Source organism: Equus asinus, chromosome 21 (genome assembly GCF_041296235.1).
Source record: "Equus asinus isolate D_3611 breed Donkey chromosome 21, EquAss-T2T_v2, whole genome shotgun sequence".
Classification (NCBI taxonomy): Eukaryota; Metazoa; Chordata; class Mammalia; order Perissodactyla; family Equidae; genus Equus; species Equus asinus.
Window position 1 is genome coordinate 52,881,141 of NC_091810.1, and position 23,444 is coordinate 52,904,584.

Here is a 23,444-nt window from a genome sequence, read left to right on the forward strand (position 1 = left end):
GGTACTGTAGAAATTTAACAAATGCAACCCTCTCCTCCTTCTCCCTTCCAAATGCAAATACTCAATGGAAGAATAACTTTGTAAATAACAAAGCATCAAAATGAACACATGAATCGATACCCAAAACCCTCTTTGAGATTTCTTAGATAACAATACAGCACACTAGGGGGTGGCCCCTGGCTGAGTGGTTAAGTTCGAGTGCTCCACTGCAGCAGCCCAGGGTTTCTCCGGTTCGGATTTTGGGCATGGCCACGGCACCGCTCATCGGGCCATGCTGAGGCGGCATCCCACATGCCACAACTAGAAGGACCTACAACTAAAAATACACAACTGTGTACTGGGGGGCTTTGGGGAGAAAAAGGAAAAATAAAATCTTTAAAAAAAGAACACAGCACACTAAAAGACAAACATCAATAGATACAATTCTCCTTATCGCTTGGCAGCCTGCAATGTTTTGTTTGCTTTGCTTTCTATTTCTCATGCACAGATTTAAAAAATTTTTTTAAGTTTCTTTATATTAGTGCTTGAATATGCCTATAAATACATACCTTTGCGTCCAACTTTCTGGATGAAGATTCCTCTCAATGGCAGCATTTTCGGCAGGCAGTCCAAAAGCATCCCAGCCCATGGGGTTGATGACCTAGCACCCAGAAGAGAAACATCAGCCCCGGCAGATTGCTAAAACCTGTCTCAGTACTCTCTTCTGGGCAACAAACAGGCATTCTCCCCTACTAACATGTCTTATCCCTTTCTGGATGATTCTATACTACGCTTTTGAAAGCCAGCTGGCTACCTATGACATAAGCATAGATGAAAATTCAGAAGGTTAGACACTAAGGTGCCAACAGCAGTTATCTCTGAGTAGGTGGTTTTGGACTACCTTTTACTTTCTTCTTTTTCTTGTCTATATTGTCTGTAATGAACCCGAGCTGTTTTTCTGAAATTATAAAAAGTTTCTTTCAATTTTAAAAATATGTGTATATAAAAATGTATAGGCATTTAAAATGCTCACCTCATGTTAGTATTTTCCAATTAAGGAGCTGTGCTGTCCAATACAGTAGCCACTAGCCACATATGGTTATATAAATTTAAACTTTAATTAAAATTAAAAATTCAGTTCCTCAGTTGCACTAGCCACCTTTCAAGTGTTCAACAGCCATTTCAAATCATCTGATAGATATTTCCATTCTCTGAAGAACAGGGAATCCTAAGATTTTAGAGCTCAAAGAGGCTTTTGATATACGTCCTCCTCCTCCACCCCCTTAATTTGACAGAATAAGCAACTGTGGCCAGCAAGAGTTAGCAGCCTAGCTAGGTCACACCAGAAGCAACTACCTTAAGCCAGTAAGGTAGCAGTAAGATAACAGGCATGCCCCTCCCAGTGCTTGGAGCCACTTGTCTTAAAGGCACCCTTCCATATTTTCTTATTGGATTTTAGTAGTCTGATGGAAAAATTCCATCTCAAGAACAAAGACCTTGCATCTAAAATCAGAACCACTCTGACTCCTTAGGCTAGTGAGTGGGAAATGCTAACAAAGGCTTACTCTTCAGGAGGCTGTGCGGTTTGAGAGGAAACGTCCTAAACCCAAGCCCGCCATTCACTGACAGTGGGACCTGAGTACATTACTTACTCTGAGTCTCAGCTATTAATCGTGACTGAGAGCAGCCACCATGGATTGTTGAGAATCAAGCGCCAGGATGCCTGTGGTGCGCCCAGCATGGTGCCCAGCACAGTACAGGCAGCCAATAAATAGCAGTGCTGGCTGCTGTGGAGCTGCTGTCATCTGCTTGATCTTCAGCACCTCACGACATCGCACATCATCAGTTCCCTTATCAAGATTTCAGCCCACGTCTCTTCAACCGCATTTATTATGGCGGCTCTCTGATAACAGGTAGGGGGACACCTTGACCTCACACATGTCCTCATCCACGTACATTGCTAGGGGTGGGTTACTTATGACAAGACTCTGTAGCAGGCACGGGAAGTCCTTAACCAAACTGAACAGACCATGAGACTTAACAGGCCAGCCAGCTACTTGGCCCTCTTTTCCATAAAAGGGGCCCAGCAGTTCTTCCTTCCCACATAAGTCAAGCTCACATCAGGTGCTTCACTTCAAGCAGCCCAGCTGTTCTTGCCACAGCTGCTTCGGCCAGGGGCCGTCCCTGAGCCACGGCAGCCACGGGCGCGCTGGGCAGGAGGGCCCTGCCTCTGACTGCCCTGGGCAAGCACACTGCCTGGTAGATTTTGCCATATTAGGGGTGGTAGTGGGTCTGACCCACTCAGATCTGCTTTCTGGAAGGGATATAGGCTTGGTGAACAAACAGTACTGTGGATCTCTCCAGCTTGCTGTTGTTCCAAGACAGGCTGGTTTGCCACGTCCTCTGCTGTGCTTCCCAGGCTTGGGAATCTGGGAGATCTGGGAAGCCCTGGATTTCCAGCCTAAGAAGACAGGACTCCCAAGCTCTCTACCTTCAGGCCCTGCACCCACACCCCGCCTGAGGTCAGCCTGAATAGGCTCCTCTTCTTTTTCCTTTATTGGATGTTTCTCAAATTACGAACACAACACAAGCAGATTTTAACAAGTGAAATGATACAATACATTATATATAAAGGTAAAGCTGATTCTCCCCGCCCCCCGCCAATCCCTACTCTCAACTCCTTGATGTAACCACCAACACCAGCCTTTGTATCCTTCCATACCTTTCTCCTCACTCAAACACAGATATACAAACATATGAACACATATATAGGGCTGGTTTATTTTATGGAAATAGAACCTGTTATATACTATTTTATGACCTGCTTTTTGTTTTCATTTAACATATCACGGACATCTATACAAAATATGTAAGACATGTGTGTGTGTGTGTGTCTTTTCAAAAAATTCTAACATTCCCTGGGAATATCTATTCTATGTAGTTTTAGGAACCTGACTAGACATAACCAAAGCCAGTTGATATTTTGGACCTGAGGTCTCTTTTCCTCTTGCTAAATGTGGCAGACCCAAAGTGTTTCATCCTTCTAAACAGCATCCTCCCCTTCTTTTGGGAAACTGCTCTTCCTCCAACTTCATACAGTCCTGCTGCAGACCGCCAGTCGCAAGACCTATCCCTCTGGCTAAGAGGGAGGCACGTGCCTGAATCCTTCTCCAGGCCTGTCTGTTGTCTGGAGCTGGTGGGAGTCTGGGGGTCGAGGGGGCAGTGCAACATGGACTGGGATGACGACAGCACATTCTCTTCTCTCTTTTCTCCTTCGTCAGGAGAAACAAGGATATGAGACCAGGACTCCAGGCAGCCCTGCCTTCTACCTGGTGGAGACGTCTGAGAAAATAAAGCTGGAACATAGAGAGAAGCAGAAATGGGAGGTGGACAGAGACTGGGGATACTGACCTGCTTCAAGGACCTGGTCCAAATCCCAGAGACCCTGGTTCCTATATTTCCTCTGATTCTGTGAGTTACGCTAAGATCTATAAAACAAACAAAACCTACTTTTTTGCTTAAGCTGATCTGCGCTGGGTTTCAGTCCCTGGTAGCCAAGAATCCTGATTAAAACAAACACCCTTTAGGATACTGCTTTCTCTTCAGTATTGCTTAATCCATAGATGAAAAACATTCCCCTATATTAACTATTAAGCTTCACAGTTTTTCTTTTTCTTTTTAATTTTCAAAAGCCAAAAAAACCCACAACAACCCTATGTTGTGGATTTGTGCTGGATTGCTAGAAAGTTCTGTGGTACTTCCATGGACAACATGGGGTGCAGCTTCCAGCTGTGCTTCACGCCTCCTAGGGCTGCTCCAATGGCAGAATAATGTAACTGTTGTGTAACTGTTCCACCAGAAAAGGGAAAACTTAATTACCACTTGGTTTCTTTGTTGGAACTGCCAAAATGGCACAAGTTCAATGTTTCTGCCTATTAACATTCTGTTAGGTACCGTCCATATTTTTAAATAAAGCCAATACAGAGACAGTCGCAAAAAAAACCAGTCTGGATTTACGTAATATACTTATTCGGTTCTATTTTTGTTTTCAGATGAAATTAACATGAAAAGATATTCTTAGCTCACATGTTACCCAAGCTGTCCATGAAAATAAAGTTGAAAAATCTTAAAGCTTCTTAATATTTCATATTCCTACCAAAAATTAACAAAAACCCAATGTCTGCCCCAGCATACAGCCTGTGGGAAGGCCTTTTTGCATCTTGAACTCAGGATAGTTCTTTCACTCGTGGTCTGGATCGCTGGAGTAAATGCTCCCGTGAAACAGCAGAGGGTCCCATCACTTCTCTACACAGGGTTTCCCAGAGACCCAGTGACCAAGTGCAGAACTCACTTTTGTGCTATAAGATGATTCACTGGTGTCAAGGGGGAACAAAGCGAAGACTACAACAGGATTACACAATAGCAAAGCTTGTCCCTTTCCCCCAGGCAGCAGACTGCATTTGCTGTCAAACTGTTATAGCCTATTCATGTAAAAGATACCACGCCAGGTGCTTCCTCTGCCAGCCTCGTTCACCTCTTGGCCTCTTACATCGTCCAGATCAAATACCTCCACTCCAGGTATATGATGCCTACTTTCTTACCTGTGATTTCTCTGTGACCAAGACTATCCAAAATACTCACTGGAAGAACTCTGAACTATCCTTTTTAGTCCTAAAATTCCTATTCCTTTCTTTCTATCACCATAACTTGGTTTAATCCTTCCACAGTTCCATAAGCAACTATACCTACAGCTCACATGTGCCAACCAGGCAATTTACCCTTAAAAAACCCCAATATCAGGTGCTCAGGCCACCTGATCCCACTCAATTCCCTAGGAGTTAGCCTCTTCTTAGAAATGAGTGCTTTCTGCAGAAAAGGAATCAAGAAAAAGTCCTAGTAGCTAGAACTTGGAAATCCATAAAATAAACTTCCAGAGTGTGAAAAACCATCATTCCCAGCTGTTCTTCTAACAAATACTCTTAAGCATTTAAAATGAGTGAGAAGCCAAGAGGACAGCGAGACAACCCCTGAATTCAGAAGAGCGGGACAGCCCCAGCACCTCTAGACTGAAAGAACGAAGGGAGGAAGCAGAGTTAACAGACCCCAGAGGCCGAGGACAGCTGCAGAAGCTGAAACAGTATTAACGAAGACGACGCCAACCAGGGCAGAGAGAGAGGCACTCCCTGGCTTCTCCTCTCCTCCTGCTCTCCAGTCTTGCCGGAATTTCTATCGTCCGACACCAGCCAGAGGCTAGCTGACACCAGAGCTTGAGAAATGTGGCCTGCAGAGGTCTGCCCTCTGCCATCCAAAGCAAAGCAGGGGACGGAGTTGACAGCAAACTGGCCAGGGACCAGCACAGGAACATTAGCAGGCCTGCAAAACCTACCACCATTTGAGATATCAAATGGGAGTCAGGGCCAGCTACTGACGAGAGGTAAACACAGGGATCAGAGCCCTGGCGAGGCAGACAGAGCTGGCCAGGAGGTGAGGCCCAGGAACTAGGGTTAGGCCAGCCTCTGGTGTGGACGTGGTCACATCCCCACAGCTCACCCTAATAGGGCCTCCCTCCAGGCAGAGCCGCAGGTGTCTCAGGGTTGGCAGGCAGGATGGATAACAAGCCGATTTGGTACAAGAGAGAGCACAGTTACATATGGCAATGTACAGATGAGACTCTGGAGGAATCTACCCTGGAAAATGCCAGGGATCCTGCCCAGAAGGGCCTAGTGGGGGAGGAGGTGGTAAAGGGGACTGCAGCCTTACCTACGTTGCATTTCCTTTTTTCAAAAGGACGAATATGGAATTTTATGTACAATTTAAAAATACGTTTTTTAAGAAGGAAAAAAAAGACCAGGCAAAGATACAGTTCTTCCTCCGATGTACGAAGCAAGATCAAGTAGAGTTAAGAAGACTTTAGAGGTAGAAGGGAAGGAAGCTGGGGCAGCTGGTCGTCTGCCTTCCCAATGGAGAGAGAAGAAGCACAACCGTTACTATGAAAGAGCCAACCAGTTCCCTAGGAAGGACCAGCCTCCTCTCCCTTTCATCATAAAATAAAACTTTATATTTGAAACCAATTCAGCTTCTAAATGAGAGCAACCATGGTTACTGCTTCTCAAAAAATTGCTATTTTCAGAGAATGCCATGGTTTCTCTGGAGTAGATTCAACACTTTATTTCCAAGAAATGAGAAACACAACATTTAATTTTGTTTAGTAACTGTAATAACCCACCATTAATACAGATTGGGGATCAAAAGCAAACAAATACTTCAGAGTAAAGAATCCGAATGAAAGCACGTAGGCCCAAAGCGGAAGAGCTCCTCTGGGAACGTGGAGGGACGTGACAGGCAGAGAATTCAGCCAGTTTCCAATGAAGACACTGGACCAGGAATTCATTCTCCCCTTAAATTACATCTGAGAGGACGAGCCCTGGAAATCCACTCTCTACTTTCAGATGCTACAGAGATTTTAAAATTTGAAAACTAAACGCCACGCTTTGTACTCTCTGGGCACTTCATCAGCACTTGTTGACTAACTGGCAAACTGAAAACTGATGAAACGTACATTATGGGTCACTTGCTAAGAACTCCCCCCGCATCCTGATATTTGTGGGTAATTACATTATGATCGTGCAGCTGCTGGACACACAGCCTCAATTTCCTTCCTCCTCCGCAGTGAATAGCAAAAACTCTACTTGGACAGCGCCTGGTGGCCTGTGGCCTGAGACAAATTAGTCCAAGCCAAACTCTGTGAGGGGGTCTCAGCACCTTGATGCTTTAATCGCCTGGCTTCTGGCCCAGAAGGTGCCAGCCGAGGTGGGAGGTGCATAATTTTATTTTCCAACCACCTGTGCATATAACACATGAAAACACAACAAAACCACCCCATATGGTGCTAAGCTTTAAATACGTCATCAGACATTGTGCGAGTTTAAGAAGACACGGATTGACAGTGCAGCCTTTTCTGATTCCTGAAAGAAAACAATTTATCTCTGGCTTCAAATGGCCCCTGCTTAAACATCCAAACTGAGGACTACCTTATTATCGCTACTGTTAATTGGGTTACACTGGGAAATGGCATTATTGTTTTTAAAGAGTTTTCTCATTGATCACCTCACATGAAGCTTGCCACAAATCTGGGAGGTGGCTAGGGCAGGTATCACCATCGCTGTTGACGACGCCAATAAAGGCCCCAATTCCTAGTCAACTCATCACCCCGGAACCACCTACCTCTCCACTTATAAAGTCCACATCTAATCTGTGTGTATGTCCACGGTCGGGTCAGCTATTGGTGACTTTAGCTTTCCCCGGAGAACTGTAATGGCCATGGCTTTCAGGCACATCTCCATGAACTACAACAAGAGCAGGGGGGACTCAATGATCTCTCTACACTCTTGTCTCTTTTCTCTCCTTTGCACAACTTATTTGTTGCTTTGGGAGGAAACCCAAGTAAAAGCAACCTTGAACTTTCTAAGTCATCATTCTCACCCATTCTCAAACCAAATTACAGCCTCACAAAATGTAAGAAAAACCACAGAATGGGAGAAGATATTTGTATTGCATTTAACCAACAAAGAATCATTAATCCAGACTACAGAGAGAACCCCTACAGAGCAATATGAAAAAGACAAATGACCCAAGAGTAATTGGTAAATAATGTGATCGAGCCAATCAGAGAATAGGAAACTTAAACAGACAATAAATATATGAAAATATCTCAGCCTCATTAAGACAGTAATCAGGAAAATGTAAATTAAAAACAGTTAGATACCATCTTCTGTATACGAAATTAGCCAAGATTAAAAAATCTAACATTACTAAGTGTTGTCAAGGATGTAGAGCAGTATGAAAGGTCATTCATTGCTGGTAGGAATATAAACTGACCACCAACACTTTGGAAAGTGATTTGGCAAGATGCAGAAATGCTAAAGTTGTGCACACTCTATGAGCCAGCAATGCCACTTCTCTCACAGGCTAACAAGTCAGGTACAAGAATGTTCACTGGAGCAAAAATTCAGAAACAACATATAACTCCATCAATATGAAAATGGATAATTAAATAGCCATAATTACACAGCACATATAACAGATGAACTAACTCTATAGAGATATAGGATAAATCTTGAAATAAACTATTGAGCAAGAAAATATGCAGACTATTAAGATATCTTTTATATAAAATTAAAAACACACAATACTAGATATAAGTGCATATATGTCTCCTTGAACAACATCTACAGTAAAAGTATGAAAACATGAGGACAAAGAATATACACTAACTTTGGGTTACTTTGAATTGAAGGATTGGAATCTGATTGTGGAGAGGCACAAGTGTATCTGTAACATTTAAAAAAAGAGCTGAGGCTAATATGATTAAATGGTGATATCTATTACATCAGGATGGCAGGTCTGAGTATTTGTGATAATGTTCTCTGTACAGCTGTGTTGAAAATGTTTATAATTTTTTAAAGTATCATATTTAAACTAATGATGATAGATGAGACTACCTAGCAAAAGTGGATAGAGAAAAAAAGAGAAGGCAGTGTGGAACAGAATCTGAGCTGGGGTTTAACAAACTCATTGTACAACACAACTTCTTAAAACTGACACAGAAAGAAACAGAAGATCTGAATAGCCCTCTATCTACTATTGAAACAATATTTGTAATTTTAAAACTTCCCACAAAGAAAACTCTAGGCCTAGACACCATCACTGGTGAATGCTATCAAACATTTAAGGAGGAAATAATACCAATAATACACAATGCTTTCAGAAAATAGGAAGAATGGAACACTTCCTAGCTTGTTTTATGAGGCCAGCATAACTCTGATATCAAAACTAGACAAAAATATTACAAGAAAAGAAAATTACAGATCAATAGCCCTCATGCACATAGGGATATCAGCAAATTGAATATAGCAACATATAAATTTTAAAAACCCCAAAACATCACGACCAAATGAAATTTGTCCCAGGAATGCAAGGTTGGTTTAATATTTTTTAAAATAATCAATCATCATAATACACCACATTAACAGATTTAAGCAGAAAACCATATATCATCTTCATAATTGGTGCCAAAAAGGTATCTGACAAAAACCAACACCCAATCATGACAAAATTCTCAGCAAACTAGGAATAAAGGGGAACTTTCTCAACCTGATAAAGAGTATACAAAGATGGAGTAGAGCAGGAAAAACCTGTGGAGTACATTGGGAGAAAGAAGCCAAGATGCAGGAGAAAAACCTGGAGAGTGGAGTCTCTTGCCAAGATGGTACAGTGTTTCCGGGAGAAGAAAATGGTCTACTGTATTACATGTTGCTGAGGCTGAGAAAGATGAGGACAGAGACACATCCATGGAGGTCAATGGTGGCCTTGAAGAGAGAAGGCTTGGTTCATGGGTCTCTCCACTTTTTACTTCTTATAAGGCTATTTTTAGTGTCCCTTAGAATTACTTCACGTATCTCCATTCAAGAACAAAGCAAATCAATCAACAAATGAACAAGTTATAGAAGGGCCAGCCCAGTGGCACAGCCATTAAGTTTGCACGTTCCACTTCAGCAGCCTGGGTTTCACCGGTTCAGATCCCGGTGCAGACTTTCACACTGCTTGGCAAGCTATGCTGTGGCAGGCATGCTACATATAAAATAGAGGAAGATGAGCACTGATGTTAGCTCAGGGCCAGTTTTGTAGAAGAATATGGGCATGGATGTTAGCTCAGGGCCAGTCTTCCTCAGCAAAAAGAGGAAGATTGGCAGCAGATGCTAGCTCAGGGCTAATATTCCTCAAAAAAAAAAAAAAAAAACCAAGTTATAGAAAAAGGCCAACCTTGCTGAATTTTTCTTAGGCCACGGACTGATTTTGAACCTAAGACTCCAATATTTCTATTTAATACAGTAGAAAGCCCAGGGTTTAGAATAAAGCCGGTGCTCATTGACTACGTATTGAATGAATTAATCAACACATACATCAGACCCTGTTATTCCAGATTAGATATTCCTTCCCTGCTGAGAGTGAGCATCATTGAACTTGACCTGAATTCAGTGCTGCTCTACCTCTGGGACTAGTCCTGACATTGGGAAGGAAGGAAGGATTTTAAAACAACAGGAAGCTCAACAGGCTTTCACACCGCTGACAATTACTCCGAGATTTCTGTTTCTCCTTTGCCATATCACTTAAAAACGGCAGAATAAGTTTTCACCAAATTTGGTAGTTGTATGTGGGATGATGTGAGTTAAAGATGGGCTATGAAAATTAACAAATTAATTTGAGGAGAACCTGGAGGATACCCCGAAAAGGTAGCTTATCATCTTAAACAGAGCAACTGAAACTGAGGAACTAAGAGAATCCTAGGCACTGGGTGATCACACAGACTCAGATACCACAAGCCAAATAACAGTGTTTCAGACACCACTCAAGTCATAGGCTAGATAATACAAACCACAGGCAATGTTTTGCAGTCAAGTTGCTTCTCAGAAGGCAACTCTATGCAGCGTGCCCCAGGAAGAAGAGCACAGGGACTCATTGCATTTATTGAATTGTGGTGAACGACTTCCCAGAGTAAATCAGATCAGATCAAATAAGAATCATGGCTACCGCTTATTAAGGGATTATTATGTGCCAGACACATGTCCTATCTCATTTAACCCACACAAGAACCTTATGAGGGAAGAATTATTGTTATCTTATCTCTGTTTTAAAGATGAGGAAAGTGGGATTCAGAGACATTAAATGACGTGTGCATGATCACTCAGTGAGAAAGTGGTAGAATGGAGTTCAAACCTAGGCTGTCCCATTCCCGGATCCAGCCTGCCCTTGGGCTGCAGTTACACTAGGGGACTCCATCTTGTCTTTTGGGTCTGAGCTGCCTACAAGGGTCCCAGTACCTCTGGGCCTGGGGCTCTGCCTTGAGCTTTCGGTGTAACATCTCATCCATCCAAGGGAATTAGAACCCCACCTACACCCCCTCAACCAACCAGCTGCTACAAGGCTTCCCTGCACATTATTATAAATGTACAGTTTTGCTGTAAAAGCTTAATCTTCGGTGATTTGCCAACACTCACTAATTGTCCAAAATAAGTTAGCACTAGTAAAAAAATAAGATACATCTAGTTGAAGAACCAAAGTTAGATGAAGAATTATACTTCAGGCAAAGAGCCAATTTATTCTGCACCGCCTCTTTCTAATAAACATAGCAGAAATGATGGAAAGCAGTGTCTGGGAAAAAATAACATCTGGCATAAACCAAGGAGACAAACACCTCTGGCCATCTTCAAGTAGAGCACAAATCTCTGAACTTGATAGTATAAAGTTATTAACTCTTCAAGTGACAAAGAGACGTTATAACTTGACTTCCTTAGGAGTACTTCTTGCTGCCAATGTCAGTTCAGCGTAAATTTTCAAGCCAATTGTGACAACAAATGCACTTACCTTTCTAAAAGAAAACCTTTATAAAGAACTTGGAAGTAGCTCCTATCATTTGTTCAGGCTCTGACAGGTTAACAATAGCAATAGCCAGTAGGAGCGCCAGTGTATGTTTAACAATTGGCTCTCTAGAAGAAAAAGCCCTGATTTGTAGGGTTTGCTGATTTCCATAGTGTAAATACTCCTACTATGGCAGATTTCAAGCTACTAAGGTGACTAATAAACACGAAGTTGGGCAGACATCCGCACAGTGGGCTTTCTGGGGCTGGTGTGAGCAGGGTCCAGCTTCCGTTAGCAGTGCTAATATTTACTGGTTCTGCACCATGTGCCAGGTATATGCTAAGTGTTTCATAGTCATTCTCTTTGAATCCTTGTAACAGGCCAAACGGCAGGTACTATTTTATCCCCATTTTACAGATGACAGAATACTAGGTTTTAGAGAGGTTAATTAAGTAACTAGTCAAAGGTCACACAGCTATTAAGCGTTAAGAGCTGGCATTTGAATCCTGGCTATCTGGTTCAATGGCCCATGCACTCAGCCCCTCTTCGACCCTGCCTCTCTCGGTAAGTGATTAAAGAAGGTACCATGATTATTCCCACCTCACCTCACAGATGACGTGTGAAGAGCAGGCTCTGGTGTAATTGGCAGTGGGGTAAAGGGGAGTGACTCGCATCAGCCACGGAAGGGTCTTTCTCCTCCTATCCCAGGAAAACTCACTTTGTCCTTCAAGACCCATGTCAGATATTCCCCCTTCACTGGCGCCTTTCTCAACTCCCTGAGGGTTGTTACTCCCCAAATATTTTTTCTTGAAAAAATTTTACTTTTTCTGTTATGAAATAAATACATACTCATTAGAGAATATAGAAAATATTATAAATACAAAGAGAAAAATCTCTTGTGGCACCACCTCCTAGGCTTTGATCCCTATTCACACTATTGGATTCATCCCCCTATACAATGATTATCTATTTAGGTTTCACCCCCACCCCCAGACTGTGAGCCCCTCCTGGGGAGATAGCACGTGTTACCCACAACTGTAGCTACCTTTCACCCCACTCCCACCCCATATCCATCCGTAGCACAACACCCAGCACATGGCTGCCCCCAGTTAATCAAGATGCATTGTTATGTCTTCCAGTTCATTAAAGGAAACACTGAGCTTTCCATGTTTATCTTCAAAGCTATCCTAATCTTAACTAAAATTGGTTTTCTTCATTCATCTTGAACACATATTACCACATTCTTGTTGTCCTGAGTTGGGCAGAAGAGGGCAGTTCAGGCAGGCTTCTTTCCTTACCTGCATCCCTCTCATCTTCTGGAACCGTGCAATGGTGTCGCTGATGGTGTACACACGCACATGGCCCATGTGCAGCTTGCCAGAAGGATATGGGAACATGGAAAGCACGTAAAATTTGGGCTTTGATTTCTAGGAAAGAATGACAATAAGTATTTATTAAGCATTTACTGGGAACCCTGCATGTACATAATATTTTGGCACTTTACTTAAGGTAATAATTTAACCTTTTCAAAAGTTTCCTTTTAAAAAAACTGTTCCCATAATGTAAATTGACAAAAGTGTCAAAAACCAAAATGCATAGCCCTCGTTTAAGGTAAAGAATGTCCAAAATAATGCCGAACAACCTCTAAGTGCTAATTACCCATATATATTTTTAATCTTCTTTTTTCTTTTTTAAAAGCTGCTCTTTTAAGACAGCTGCTATCTAGGTCTTAAAGAACTGTATGCTTTTCTAAATGTAGCTCTAACACATATCCATATAATTCCAGGAAACAATAGCGAATCAGAGAGATGTGACATCTCTAAAAATGGAGCCCCAGCCTAAACTCCCTGAGGCTGCATTCAGACTTGGATTTAGCAGGAAGGGCAGGATTCTAAGGCATCGGTTTGGGTCCTGGGTTTCTCCGTTTCATTGTGAGCTTATCTTTCAATAGAAAAAGTTGAAATGGGAAGGTAATGAGAAAATCTTAGCCAATGAAGGGAGAAGGCTGTTGTTTCCCAGGAGTGATCTATAGGCAGCCACGGGCCAGGATTACATAACTCTCCAGCTTCCAAAGACGCGGCTTCATCATGAAAAACACAGGAAAACAGTACATGCATCCGAACAGAATGAACACAGGGCAGGCAGTCCTTATTGGAACGCTGACTTTGGGCACCTTCGTTCTCCCACCAGTAAGATGGTGAATGATGAACTGGTGCAGCCACTATGGAAAACAGTATGGAGATTTCTAAAAAATTAAAAATAATACCACACAATCCAGCCATCCCATTACTGGGTATTTATCCAAAGAACTTGAAATCAACAATTCAAAGAGACTTATACACCCCTATGTTCATTGCAGCATTATTCACAACAGCCAAGACGTGGAAGCAACGCAAGTGCCCATCAACCGATGACTGGATAAAGAAAATTAGATATATATACGCAGTGGAATACTACTCAGCCATAAAAAAGACAAAAATCATCCCATTTGCAACAACATGGAAGAAACTTGAGGGTATTATGTTAAGTGAAATAAGCCAGACAGAGAAAGACAAACACCATGTGATTTCACTCATACATGGAAGATAAACAAACACATGGACAAAGAGAACAGATTAGTGGTTACCAGGGGGGAAGGGGGTTGGGGGTGGGCAAAAGGGGTAAGGGGGCACATACATATGGTGACTGACAAATAATAATGTACAACTGAAATTTCACAATGTTATAAACTATTATAACCTCAATAAAATTAAAAAAAAACAACAACCATGAATGCTTCCATGAGTTTGGGCACATGAGGGGATAAGGGTCCAAAGCAAAGGTGGTAGCCGTTTAATTGATTCCTTACTGGAGACCTGTTGTTCAAGGGTAAGGACTATGTTTTAATCATCTTTCTGCCCAGCGCCCTGACCCCGGCCACCCCCAGCAGGAGTTTACTAACCATCGGATAAATGTTTGCTGGCCTCTGTGCTCTGAAAGCCTGACAACTGGCCTCTGCAGAGCACTTATTACTCAAGGGCATTTTTCCCAGCAAACTTCACAAATCCTGTCCTGGTGATGGGAGTGTTCCCCCTGGCCCGCCTTAAATCCCCCCAAGGGGGGGTCCTCTGAGAAAGGAGGAGCAACAGGGAACTGCTTCCGTTTGGTCACTGAGGGTTGGGACCATCTGATATTACCATTATTTCCTTTATTTCTGCCTTCTGTTTTTCTCTTCCTGTGCTTACTCCCTTCCTAGAGCTCTACTAGAGTTCTTGAAGGCTTTGCTTCCCCAAAAGTAAATAAAACAAATGTAAAGCAGAATATTCAAAACCGTCCTTCTGTGTATTTGTGTGTCGGGGTATATTTTTTGCTAAGTATTTCCAAGACTGAGAATGGATACAGCCAACTGTGAAGGAAACCAGAAATCAGATTCTTTCCAAATCTCATTTGACCCCTTGCTTTAAACTTTCTTCAGCAAAGAAGTTAAACCTTGAACAGAGCCACTACCATCCAGCTAGACTAGAGGGGAACATTTCTCTGTCCTGCTCATCCTCTAGAAATTACCAATGAGTGAGAAGTAACGTTGCCTGAAGGAAGAAAAGGGAAAAGAGGACAAATAAGGAGTCTGGATAACACATCAACTCAAAAATCACCTTGAAATGCTGAAGGGACAACTGCTGTGGATTTACATATACGGATGGAGAGCAGCACACTGGTCGTGCACTTCAATTGGAAACAAAGGATCCAGAACGCTTAAGGAAAACCTTGGGAGCATGAGAGAAGACCTGAGAGTCAGGAGTGGGTGGGAACTCAGCACTTACTGTCTTTAAGAAGGAAAGTGACAGATAATCCTCTCAGCTTGTACACAAGTCCCTCAGAGGAGGGGTGAGATCTCATTCTGTTACTTAGTAAAGAATCAGAGGCAAGCAAACTGTCCACTGCGCTCAGCCCTACTCCTTCCAGATCAGGCCGACTGCCTTTTCTTTGAGGATTTTAGGGACCTGCAAAAACAGCTGTTACAGAGTTCTTTGGCATCTGAAAAAAACTATCAAATCCCTGATATAAACTATTTCTAGTTTTTCATTTTAAACTTTTTACATTAAACCTATTTTTATTTTATTATAATCACCTTGTTTTTATTACAGTGATATATTTTTTAATATTATTTTTAACAATCCTTCTTGCCCCAAACATTTTCCACATATAGCTTCTTCATTAGCTCTCCTTTTTGTATGTCTGTCCAACAAAGATTAAATTTATAGCAAAATCAAGTGATTCATTATATACCAGCTAAGCCAAACTCCAAAAGTGAGTTTTATAGATGTATAAAAATGTATTGCTAGCAAAAGTCATAAATATTCATGAATATTTTTGTTTATTGCAGAAAAGTATTCAGCTGACTGCCTGCCCCTGCCTTTTGCTTTTCTGTGTGAATTAAGCTATCTTCCTCTGTCACAATGAAATAAGTTCTATCCTCTTGCAGGGGGAAGGAGAGAAGGAATTATGGGTGTTTCTTATAATTGAGCAGGAATCTGATTGAAAGGGAAATTTTCATAATTATATAAAAGTGCAAGGATTTAAGCCTTTAAAAGAAATTAAGATCATAAGCAATGGGAAAAGGATGGTTTTTATAAGTGAGTCCTATTATTTTTGTCAGCTTCTGGTGTCAGGAGAAAGCTAACTTCTGCCTCTTTATAGATGATGCTCCAAAGCTGCCGCCGAGTCCAGAGGATGGCAGACAGGAGAAGCCCAGACCTTAACTCTGGTCCTAGCCTTGCCACTAGCTTTGAGACCTTCGGCGAATTCCTCTGCTTTTCTGGGCTAGTTTACAATCTATACATTGATTTGAGCCAAAAGAAGGTGAAAGCAGGACCTCAGGAAGCAAGTGTGTCTGAGTTTGAATCCTGGCTCTGTCACAGGTTAGTTGTGCATCTCAACAAATTCCCAAACCCCTTTCTCAGCCTCAGTTTTCTTACTCCAAAAATGAGGATAATAATAGCTACCCTCAGGGTTGTTTCAGGATTAAGTGAGACAATAAATGGAAAGACGGTGCCTGACATATTGTAAAATGCTCATTAAATGGAAGTTCTTTTTATAATGATGACTATGATGAAGATGGCAAGATATTCAACTTCTAGCATCTCATCAGTGTGGATTTCACCTCACCAGAGTGAGGTCAATTATAAATGCTTCAAAATCAATCAGCATCCAGTCACACTCTCAGTTCTTGACAAAGACATACCACATATTTTTATCCTCTTGTATCTTTTATTTATATAACACTTCAGTTTGTAAAATGAGTTCAGCCACATTTTCTCATTTGGTTTTTAAAACCATTCTGTGAGATAAACAATGCAAGGAATCTGAGGATCAAAGGGGCTAAATGATGTGGCCAAGATCACATTGACTTTGGGGGCAGAGCCGGTATTACTGCCCAGGCTCCAGACTCCTCGTCAAGGGCTCCCTCCACTTTACCATCACCTGATTCAAACCCTGACAGAGCACCACGAGGGGCTCACCCAGTATATCCCTGACTGTGTTTCCCCAATTATTGAAATTTGGTTTATTTTGATCCATTTAATTTTTTTAAAAAATCATATGCTTAAGAATGAGATGTCACAAAATCAAGAAGCCACTTCAAAATGTTTATAAGTCACTAAATTATAATCTAAACCCAAAGAATAAAAAGCTAACTTTATGCTCCTCATTTAGAATTAAACAGCTCCCGAGAGTTTGTTTCCAAAATACATTTAGTTACATTAGTTCGGTCAGGTTGACACACGGGCCTTTCATTTCCTGATGAGGTAAGACCCAAGCTTTCATTGCACTGCAGTACATTCAAACCCTCCTTTTTGTCATTTCACTTGTTATACACTACCTCTCTCTCAATACCAGATTTCGCTTCTAACCAATGGCAAAACCATCTCCAGTTTAACACAAATAGCTCCTCCGCTCCCCCACTCTTCATAAGGACCAATCTCATAGAAAGAACGAGTCTGATAAGATGAGAATCAGGAGATGGGGGAAAGGCAATTCCAGTGAGTGCAGTCTTGCACAGATACATTTACTCAAGTGCTTGCCTCTGGCCTAATTTCTTCTATTAAATATAGAGGGGCTGTATTATGCGACTGGTAACTATTACAAAGGGATGGTCAGAATTTAACAGTAAAACTCTGTCTCATAGTGCTTTGCTCTGATCAGATTCAACATTTCATGTAAACAAATCACATATTCCATTTGTCATTTTGACCAATATTGAGAGGTGAGGCTTAATGCACCCAAGACTGATGCTCAGCAGGCTGGCCTCCCAGAGAAGGAGCCAGTCTCCAGCAGAGCATGCCATGGAAACCGGCGACAGCCAAGTACCTAATCCAATGCAGGGACAGTACTGAGCTGGTGCACACGGACCAGAAGCCAACAGTCCATTAACTCACATAGCTGCTACTGCAAGGTTGGATCCTAGCCCCAGATCATATCAGGGAAGGGCTGGGACCTCCCTAACCATGATGCTAAGGTAGCAGAACAGGGCTAGAGGACAAGGTCATGCCAGGGGAGGGGCAGGTGCTACTCAAAATAGGGAGCTTAAAAGTTCCATAGCTGAGTGGCCCAGGTGCCTCTCAGGAGTCTCGCATCTGACCCTGCCAGATCCCTGTGTGCTACCCCACCATGTAATGGACCACGAAGGACCCAACACCTGCTATGGCTCCTACCCTAATGAGCTTCCCCGGTAAGCGCTGCTCCAGAATGCCCAGCGTGGTGCTGTCTGCATGCACCTTGTGTGTACATGCACCGTACTGAAACTCTTCGAAGCACTAACCTTGTCTCATCTCACTTACCCCTCACGAGCATCCTAGGAAGCAGGCACGCACTATTATTATCACTGCCCATTACAGATCAGAAAACTGAAGCACAAAGAGATTCAGTCATCTGGATCAAGGTCACATACTTAATAATTTATTTGAACTCAGGCAGTCCGACCCCAAAGTCCTAGTCCGTGGCCCCTCTTCTGTACCCTCTCAGAATCTCCCAAAATACTCACATCGGTTTCTGAAATTTTGGAGGCCTGTTCTTTTATTCGTTGATGCCACCATTTCTCGACATCCTTTCTTGTCTGCAACGTATACTCTTTCGTCCACTTTCCCGTGGCACTGTAAATACCTCTGGTATGCCTTGGAATCACTCTCTTTCCCCAGTTGATGACATCTGGCCCACCATTTAGCTGCCTTTTCAGAAGAGAGGCATAAAAACCCAGTCTCTGCCAAGGAGAAGCCATTCTTCAGAAGGTGGGAAGGTCCTGAAAAGGAGAGCAGAGAGCACACTCGTGAGCTGCCCAGAACCCTCTCCTGAGCTCATCCTTCCATTCAGCACAGCCCAGTGTTCCCTGCCCTTACTTGCTTTCCTCTTACTCTTTTCATGATTTCTTTCCCTGAGGAGAATTCTTTAGAATTTCAATTGAGCTAAACACAACTTTCTAATGGAAATATAAAGGTGGTCAGTGCCCTCAAACACCAAAGATACAAAAACCCTGTAAGAACAGACAGAGACTGGGGTGGCCAGTGGCTGAATGGCTGTTTGCAGGCTCCGCTTCCGCGGCCCAGGGTTTTGTTGGTTTGGATCCTGGGTGCGGACATGGCACCACTCATCATGTCATATTGAGGCAGCATCCCACATAGCATAACCAGAGGCACTCACAACTAGAATATACAACCACGTACCAGGGGGCTTTGGGGAGAAGAAAAAAAAGAAAAATGAAGATTGGCAACAGATGTTAGGGCATGTGCCAATCTTTAGGGAAAAAAAAAGAACAGACGGAGACCACCACCTGCGCCAGCTCCTGCCACAACCTCACAGGCTGCAAGGGAGGCAGTGGAGTGACCCCCCCCTCCCCTTTAGGACAGCCCAGGGTGTGTCAGCAGGCTTCACTTCCCATCGACCAGGCTCCAGAAGAGCTCCAGCACATCTTGGCTTGGCCTTAGGCTCAAATATCAGAAGGGATCCAAACACGGGCCTCCCAGGAGAACCAGAGCCTCTGAGCTATTATTAGTATTTTTCATACATATTATGAGTTAAATATACTCAGTAGGCTGAGCCAGGTAATAACTATTATTTAGAAACTGTTTATTCATTTTGTTCTTCATTCATTTACCAAATATTTATTGAGTGCCACTAGGTCCAACACTGTTCTAGGCACTGGGGATACAGCAGTGAACATAAACATAGTCCCTTCTTCCATGGCACTTACATACTAGGAGGGAAAAGCAGATAAGAAACAAACAAACAAACATATAATATGTGTCATAGCGGTGAGTGCTATGGTTTTTTGGAATACAAGCCATAGGATGGGGCCCACCAGGATACCCAGCTGCAATTTAAAATTCAACTAGAATGTTTCATTGGTTTCCTCCAAAAGTGAACTCCAGAAATGATCTCATGGAAGAAGTTTCATGTTTTATCACTGTTTAAAAGGTTGAGGTGAGGGGCCAGCCCAGTGGCACAGTGATTAAGTTCACACGTTCTGCTTCCGCGGCCCAGGGTTTGCCGGTTTGGAGCCCCAGTGCAGACCTACACACCACTTGTCAAGCCATGCTGTGGCAGGTGTCCCACATATAAAGTAGAGGAAGATAGCCAAGGATGTTAGCTCAGGGCTAGTCCTCCTCAGCAAAAAAGAGGAGGATTGGTGGCAGATATTAGCTCAGGGCTAATCCCCCTCAAAAAAAAAAAGGGGGGGGGATTAAGATGATAGTTCATCAAATATTTAGGATTTATAACTAAATAGCCTAAATTTTCTGCCTTCTTGCAAAAAGCTTTCGAGAAGTGCTATGGTGAAAAAACAGATGAAAATAGATCTTTCAAAACTAAGAGAGAAATAAAGGAAGAACCTGGCACTCAAAGCTGATGTTAATTTTTTGATTCTCTCAAAATTTTTTCCATATCTACGAGGGTTTGGCCTGTGTCACAAAGGTACTGGGTCACAAATGTTGCCAAGAAGGTTCATTCTCAGCTTATACAAGTGAGTTTGACACTCACACAAAATGGCATCACAGTGCTGGCATTTTACAAGTTGGTCTGCTAAAGTTCTTGACACACCAGTTCTCACTGATTTAACACCTCTTGCTTCTTAAAAAAACCCTCCCTATACGTTGGGCTTAGCTATTTTAAAGCGTGTACATGTGACTACAGATATTAGAGTGAACTGTATGAAGTTGGTTGAATATTAACAATTTCCTATGACCAACCGAATATACAGACACTTGGTATAATTAAAGCAATCGCACTTATTTTTAGGTGTTGAGTTTCTACATAATTAGTACTATTCATGGGAGTCCTGGATTTTATGGTTCTCTTGCTAAGTCAGCATTTCTACATCTTTGCAAGCCAAAGAATGCCAGTTTAGCAGAGGGCACACAGACAGATGCCCGCCATTTCCCTCCTAGACTGCATTCCCTAAGAACCCATAGGAGAGTGTTTTGGACTATCCTCTCGAATAGAAACAATGGAAAACAACAAAATCATAAAATTACAAACTGACCTGAACTGTACTCTCACAAGTTTTTGGTTTCAATGCTGGTTAGCCGTTGTGACAAATGAAATATCAGAGTGCAGGCAGATCACCAATATGAGCAATATGAAACCAGGTCATTCTTTCACTTAAAACTCTAACCTTGTTTCTATAACTTACTTATACTATATACCGAATCATAAACAACACATAACAACCCCTGTCTACACAACAAGAATAAGCCCTGTAAAAATGTTTACATAATACCTGGCTCACTAATAACCTTCTCGTTACATAAACCAATGATATAGACTACAGAATCCTGAAACAGATCAGAGTTTCTAAAAGAACTTAAAGTTCAAAAAGTAAAAAGCACAAGTAGATTAGAAAGTGATAGATTAGTCAATGAATGAGGAAAAAATTCAAATTAGAGCCCTACTTCAAACCATAAACCAGAGTAAATCCCATATAGATTACAGAATTTTTAAAAAATACCTTAAAACAAGACAAAATTATACATGAGTATTTAATAATTCTTTCCAAGGTGTAGGATGTTCTGTCCTGAGCACAAAAGCAATGGAAGAATTCATAAAGGAAAATATTAATAAATCTCTCTAAAATATAAAATATCTGTATATCAGAAACACCGTGAACAAAATTAGAAAGCAAACCATAAGCTGAGAGGAAATTACTGCAACAACAAAAGGTTATCCTACTATATAAATAGTTCACATGAGAAGAGAAACATTAAAAACCTAATTTGGGGGTGGGCCCCCTGGCCAAGTGGTTGAAGTTCCACATGTACCACTTCAGTGGCCCAGGGTTTGCAGGTGTGGATCCCAGGTGCAGACCTACTCCATTCATCAGCCATGCTGTGGCGGCATCCCACATACAAAGTAGAGGAAGATTGCCATAGATGTTAGCTCAGGGACAATCTCCCTCACACACACACAAAAACCTAATTTTAAAACGGGCAAAGGGGAAGAGGAAATACAAATGGCTAATAAATACATGAAAAAGATCGACTTTACAACTAATCAAAGACACGCAGATTAAAACAACAATAAAATATTTTGCTTACCAGATTGGCAAAAAAACATGCAATGAAAAGGAATGTGCATTTTGTATACTGCTGGTGGGAATGTAAATTGACTCCACCTCTCTGGAGAGTAACCTGATAATACGTGTCAAGACTTTAAGAAAAGTTCATACCCTTTGTGTTAGGGGGTCCCCAAGACTCAGCATACAGTGTACTCAGGGCTATGATTTATTACAGTACTTCCTGGAGCTCAGCCCTGTTCCCTTCCTTTACTTCCCAGGCCCTGCTTTGGACCACTTCACCATCAAAAAGCCCTGAAGGGCACTGCCTCTTCCTGACAATAAGAAGCAACCATTCTATTAGAAGACTATGCCCATACGAGGAATGGGAAAGGTTTCGCTCATGTCTTCTATTTATGATCTACTTGGCCCTTTTCTCCTTAGTTCTGTCTCATCTAGTTCCTTGCCTAAATGTTTGGAATCTTGTTTCTTCTTCCACATCCTTCCAAATGATCAATCCCCACTACTCCACTCCTCTTTAGAGTCAGCCCCGACCGCAACCTCACTTAGAGCTTAAGGTTAAGTTTTTTGAGAACAGTGGGGGTAGTGATGTGTGACCACAGAGGGAGGGGCCTGAGAACAGGACCCAAAATGACAATCATATACAGACAGGGAAACCTAGGAAAAGAATAGAAGACGGGGGAAGAAACAGAACATATGGGAGAAGCAAATGAGGGCACTTGTGTGCACCCAAAAGAAAGTGTTCGAGAATGTACCCGGGAAAAGCAATTTTAAAGAAATAAAGCTTTGTGACAAAAATATACAGATCTTGACTTTTGCAACTACTAATTTCCTGTGTGACCTCAGGCAAATTATTTCCTATCTGGAACCTCGGTTTCTCCTTAAGATGAAGGGGTAAACCCAGATGATCTCTGAGGAGCTTCGAGCCCTAACACGCTGTGGTAATGACCTGTGGGCCACTGAGGTGCACTGATGACCTTTAACTGGGTCCAAACCCCCAGCCCAGGGAGCAAAGATCCAGGGACAAATTGGGGTAGAGGAGCAGAGCGGACGGGAACTTGAGTACAAAACTATATGTACATGTGCATTTTCCAGGAAAGTACCCGGTGGCTCAAAGAGTCAGAACCCAGATCTCAGAGACTTTTCCAGTTCAGAAATTGCACGGCTCCGGGACCACCTAACCCAGCCCGCACCTTCCCTTCCTGCCTCCAGCAAGTGGGAACCTCCCAGTCCAGGGAGAGAGGAGGTCGGGCCTCGTCTCTCATCCCGATGAGCCCGGCTCAGGAGTTTACCTGCTCACAGGCTCTGGCCTGAGGCGCCTTACGCGTTAGTTCCCACTTTAGGCGAACACGGCCCCGCCAGTCACCATGGGCGCCGCCATGTTGGCAGAACAACAACTTTATTGATAGCGGCCGCCGCGGACACAGACAAGCCGGGGCGGAGCCGGGGCAGGCGGAACGGGGCCAGGACGCGCGGACTCCCGGCAGCCCGTGGGGCGAGGGCGTCGGCG

General features: G+C 42.6%; 1 protein-coding gene across 2 annotated transcripts in view; it reads right to left on the reverse strand.

Moving 5' to 3' along the window:
• Positions 1 to 23,364, reverse strand: part of LARS2 (leucyl-tRNA synthetase 2, mitochondrial) — a 163,832-nt gene extending 140,468 nt beyond the window's left edge. For both annotated transcript variants that reach the window (XM_014852435.3, XM_014852437.3), the window contains exons 1-4: positions 23,227 to 23,364; positions 18,416 to 18,670; positions 12,696 to 12,824; positions 549 to 640 (exon numbers count right to left, since the gene is read on the reverse strand). In XM_014852435.3, coding sequence (XP_014707921.2) covers positions 549 to 640; positions 12,696 to 12,824; positions 18,416 to 18,649 — 455 coding nt within the window. In that variant the 5' untranslated portion in view covers positions 18,650 to 18,670; positions 23,227 to 23,364. The remainder of the gene's footprint in view (positions 1 to 548; positions 641 to 12,695; positions 12,825 to 18,415; positions 18,671 to 23,226) is intronic.
• Between the last annotated feature and the right edge of the window lie 80 nt (positions 23,365 to 23,444).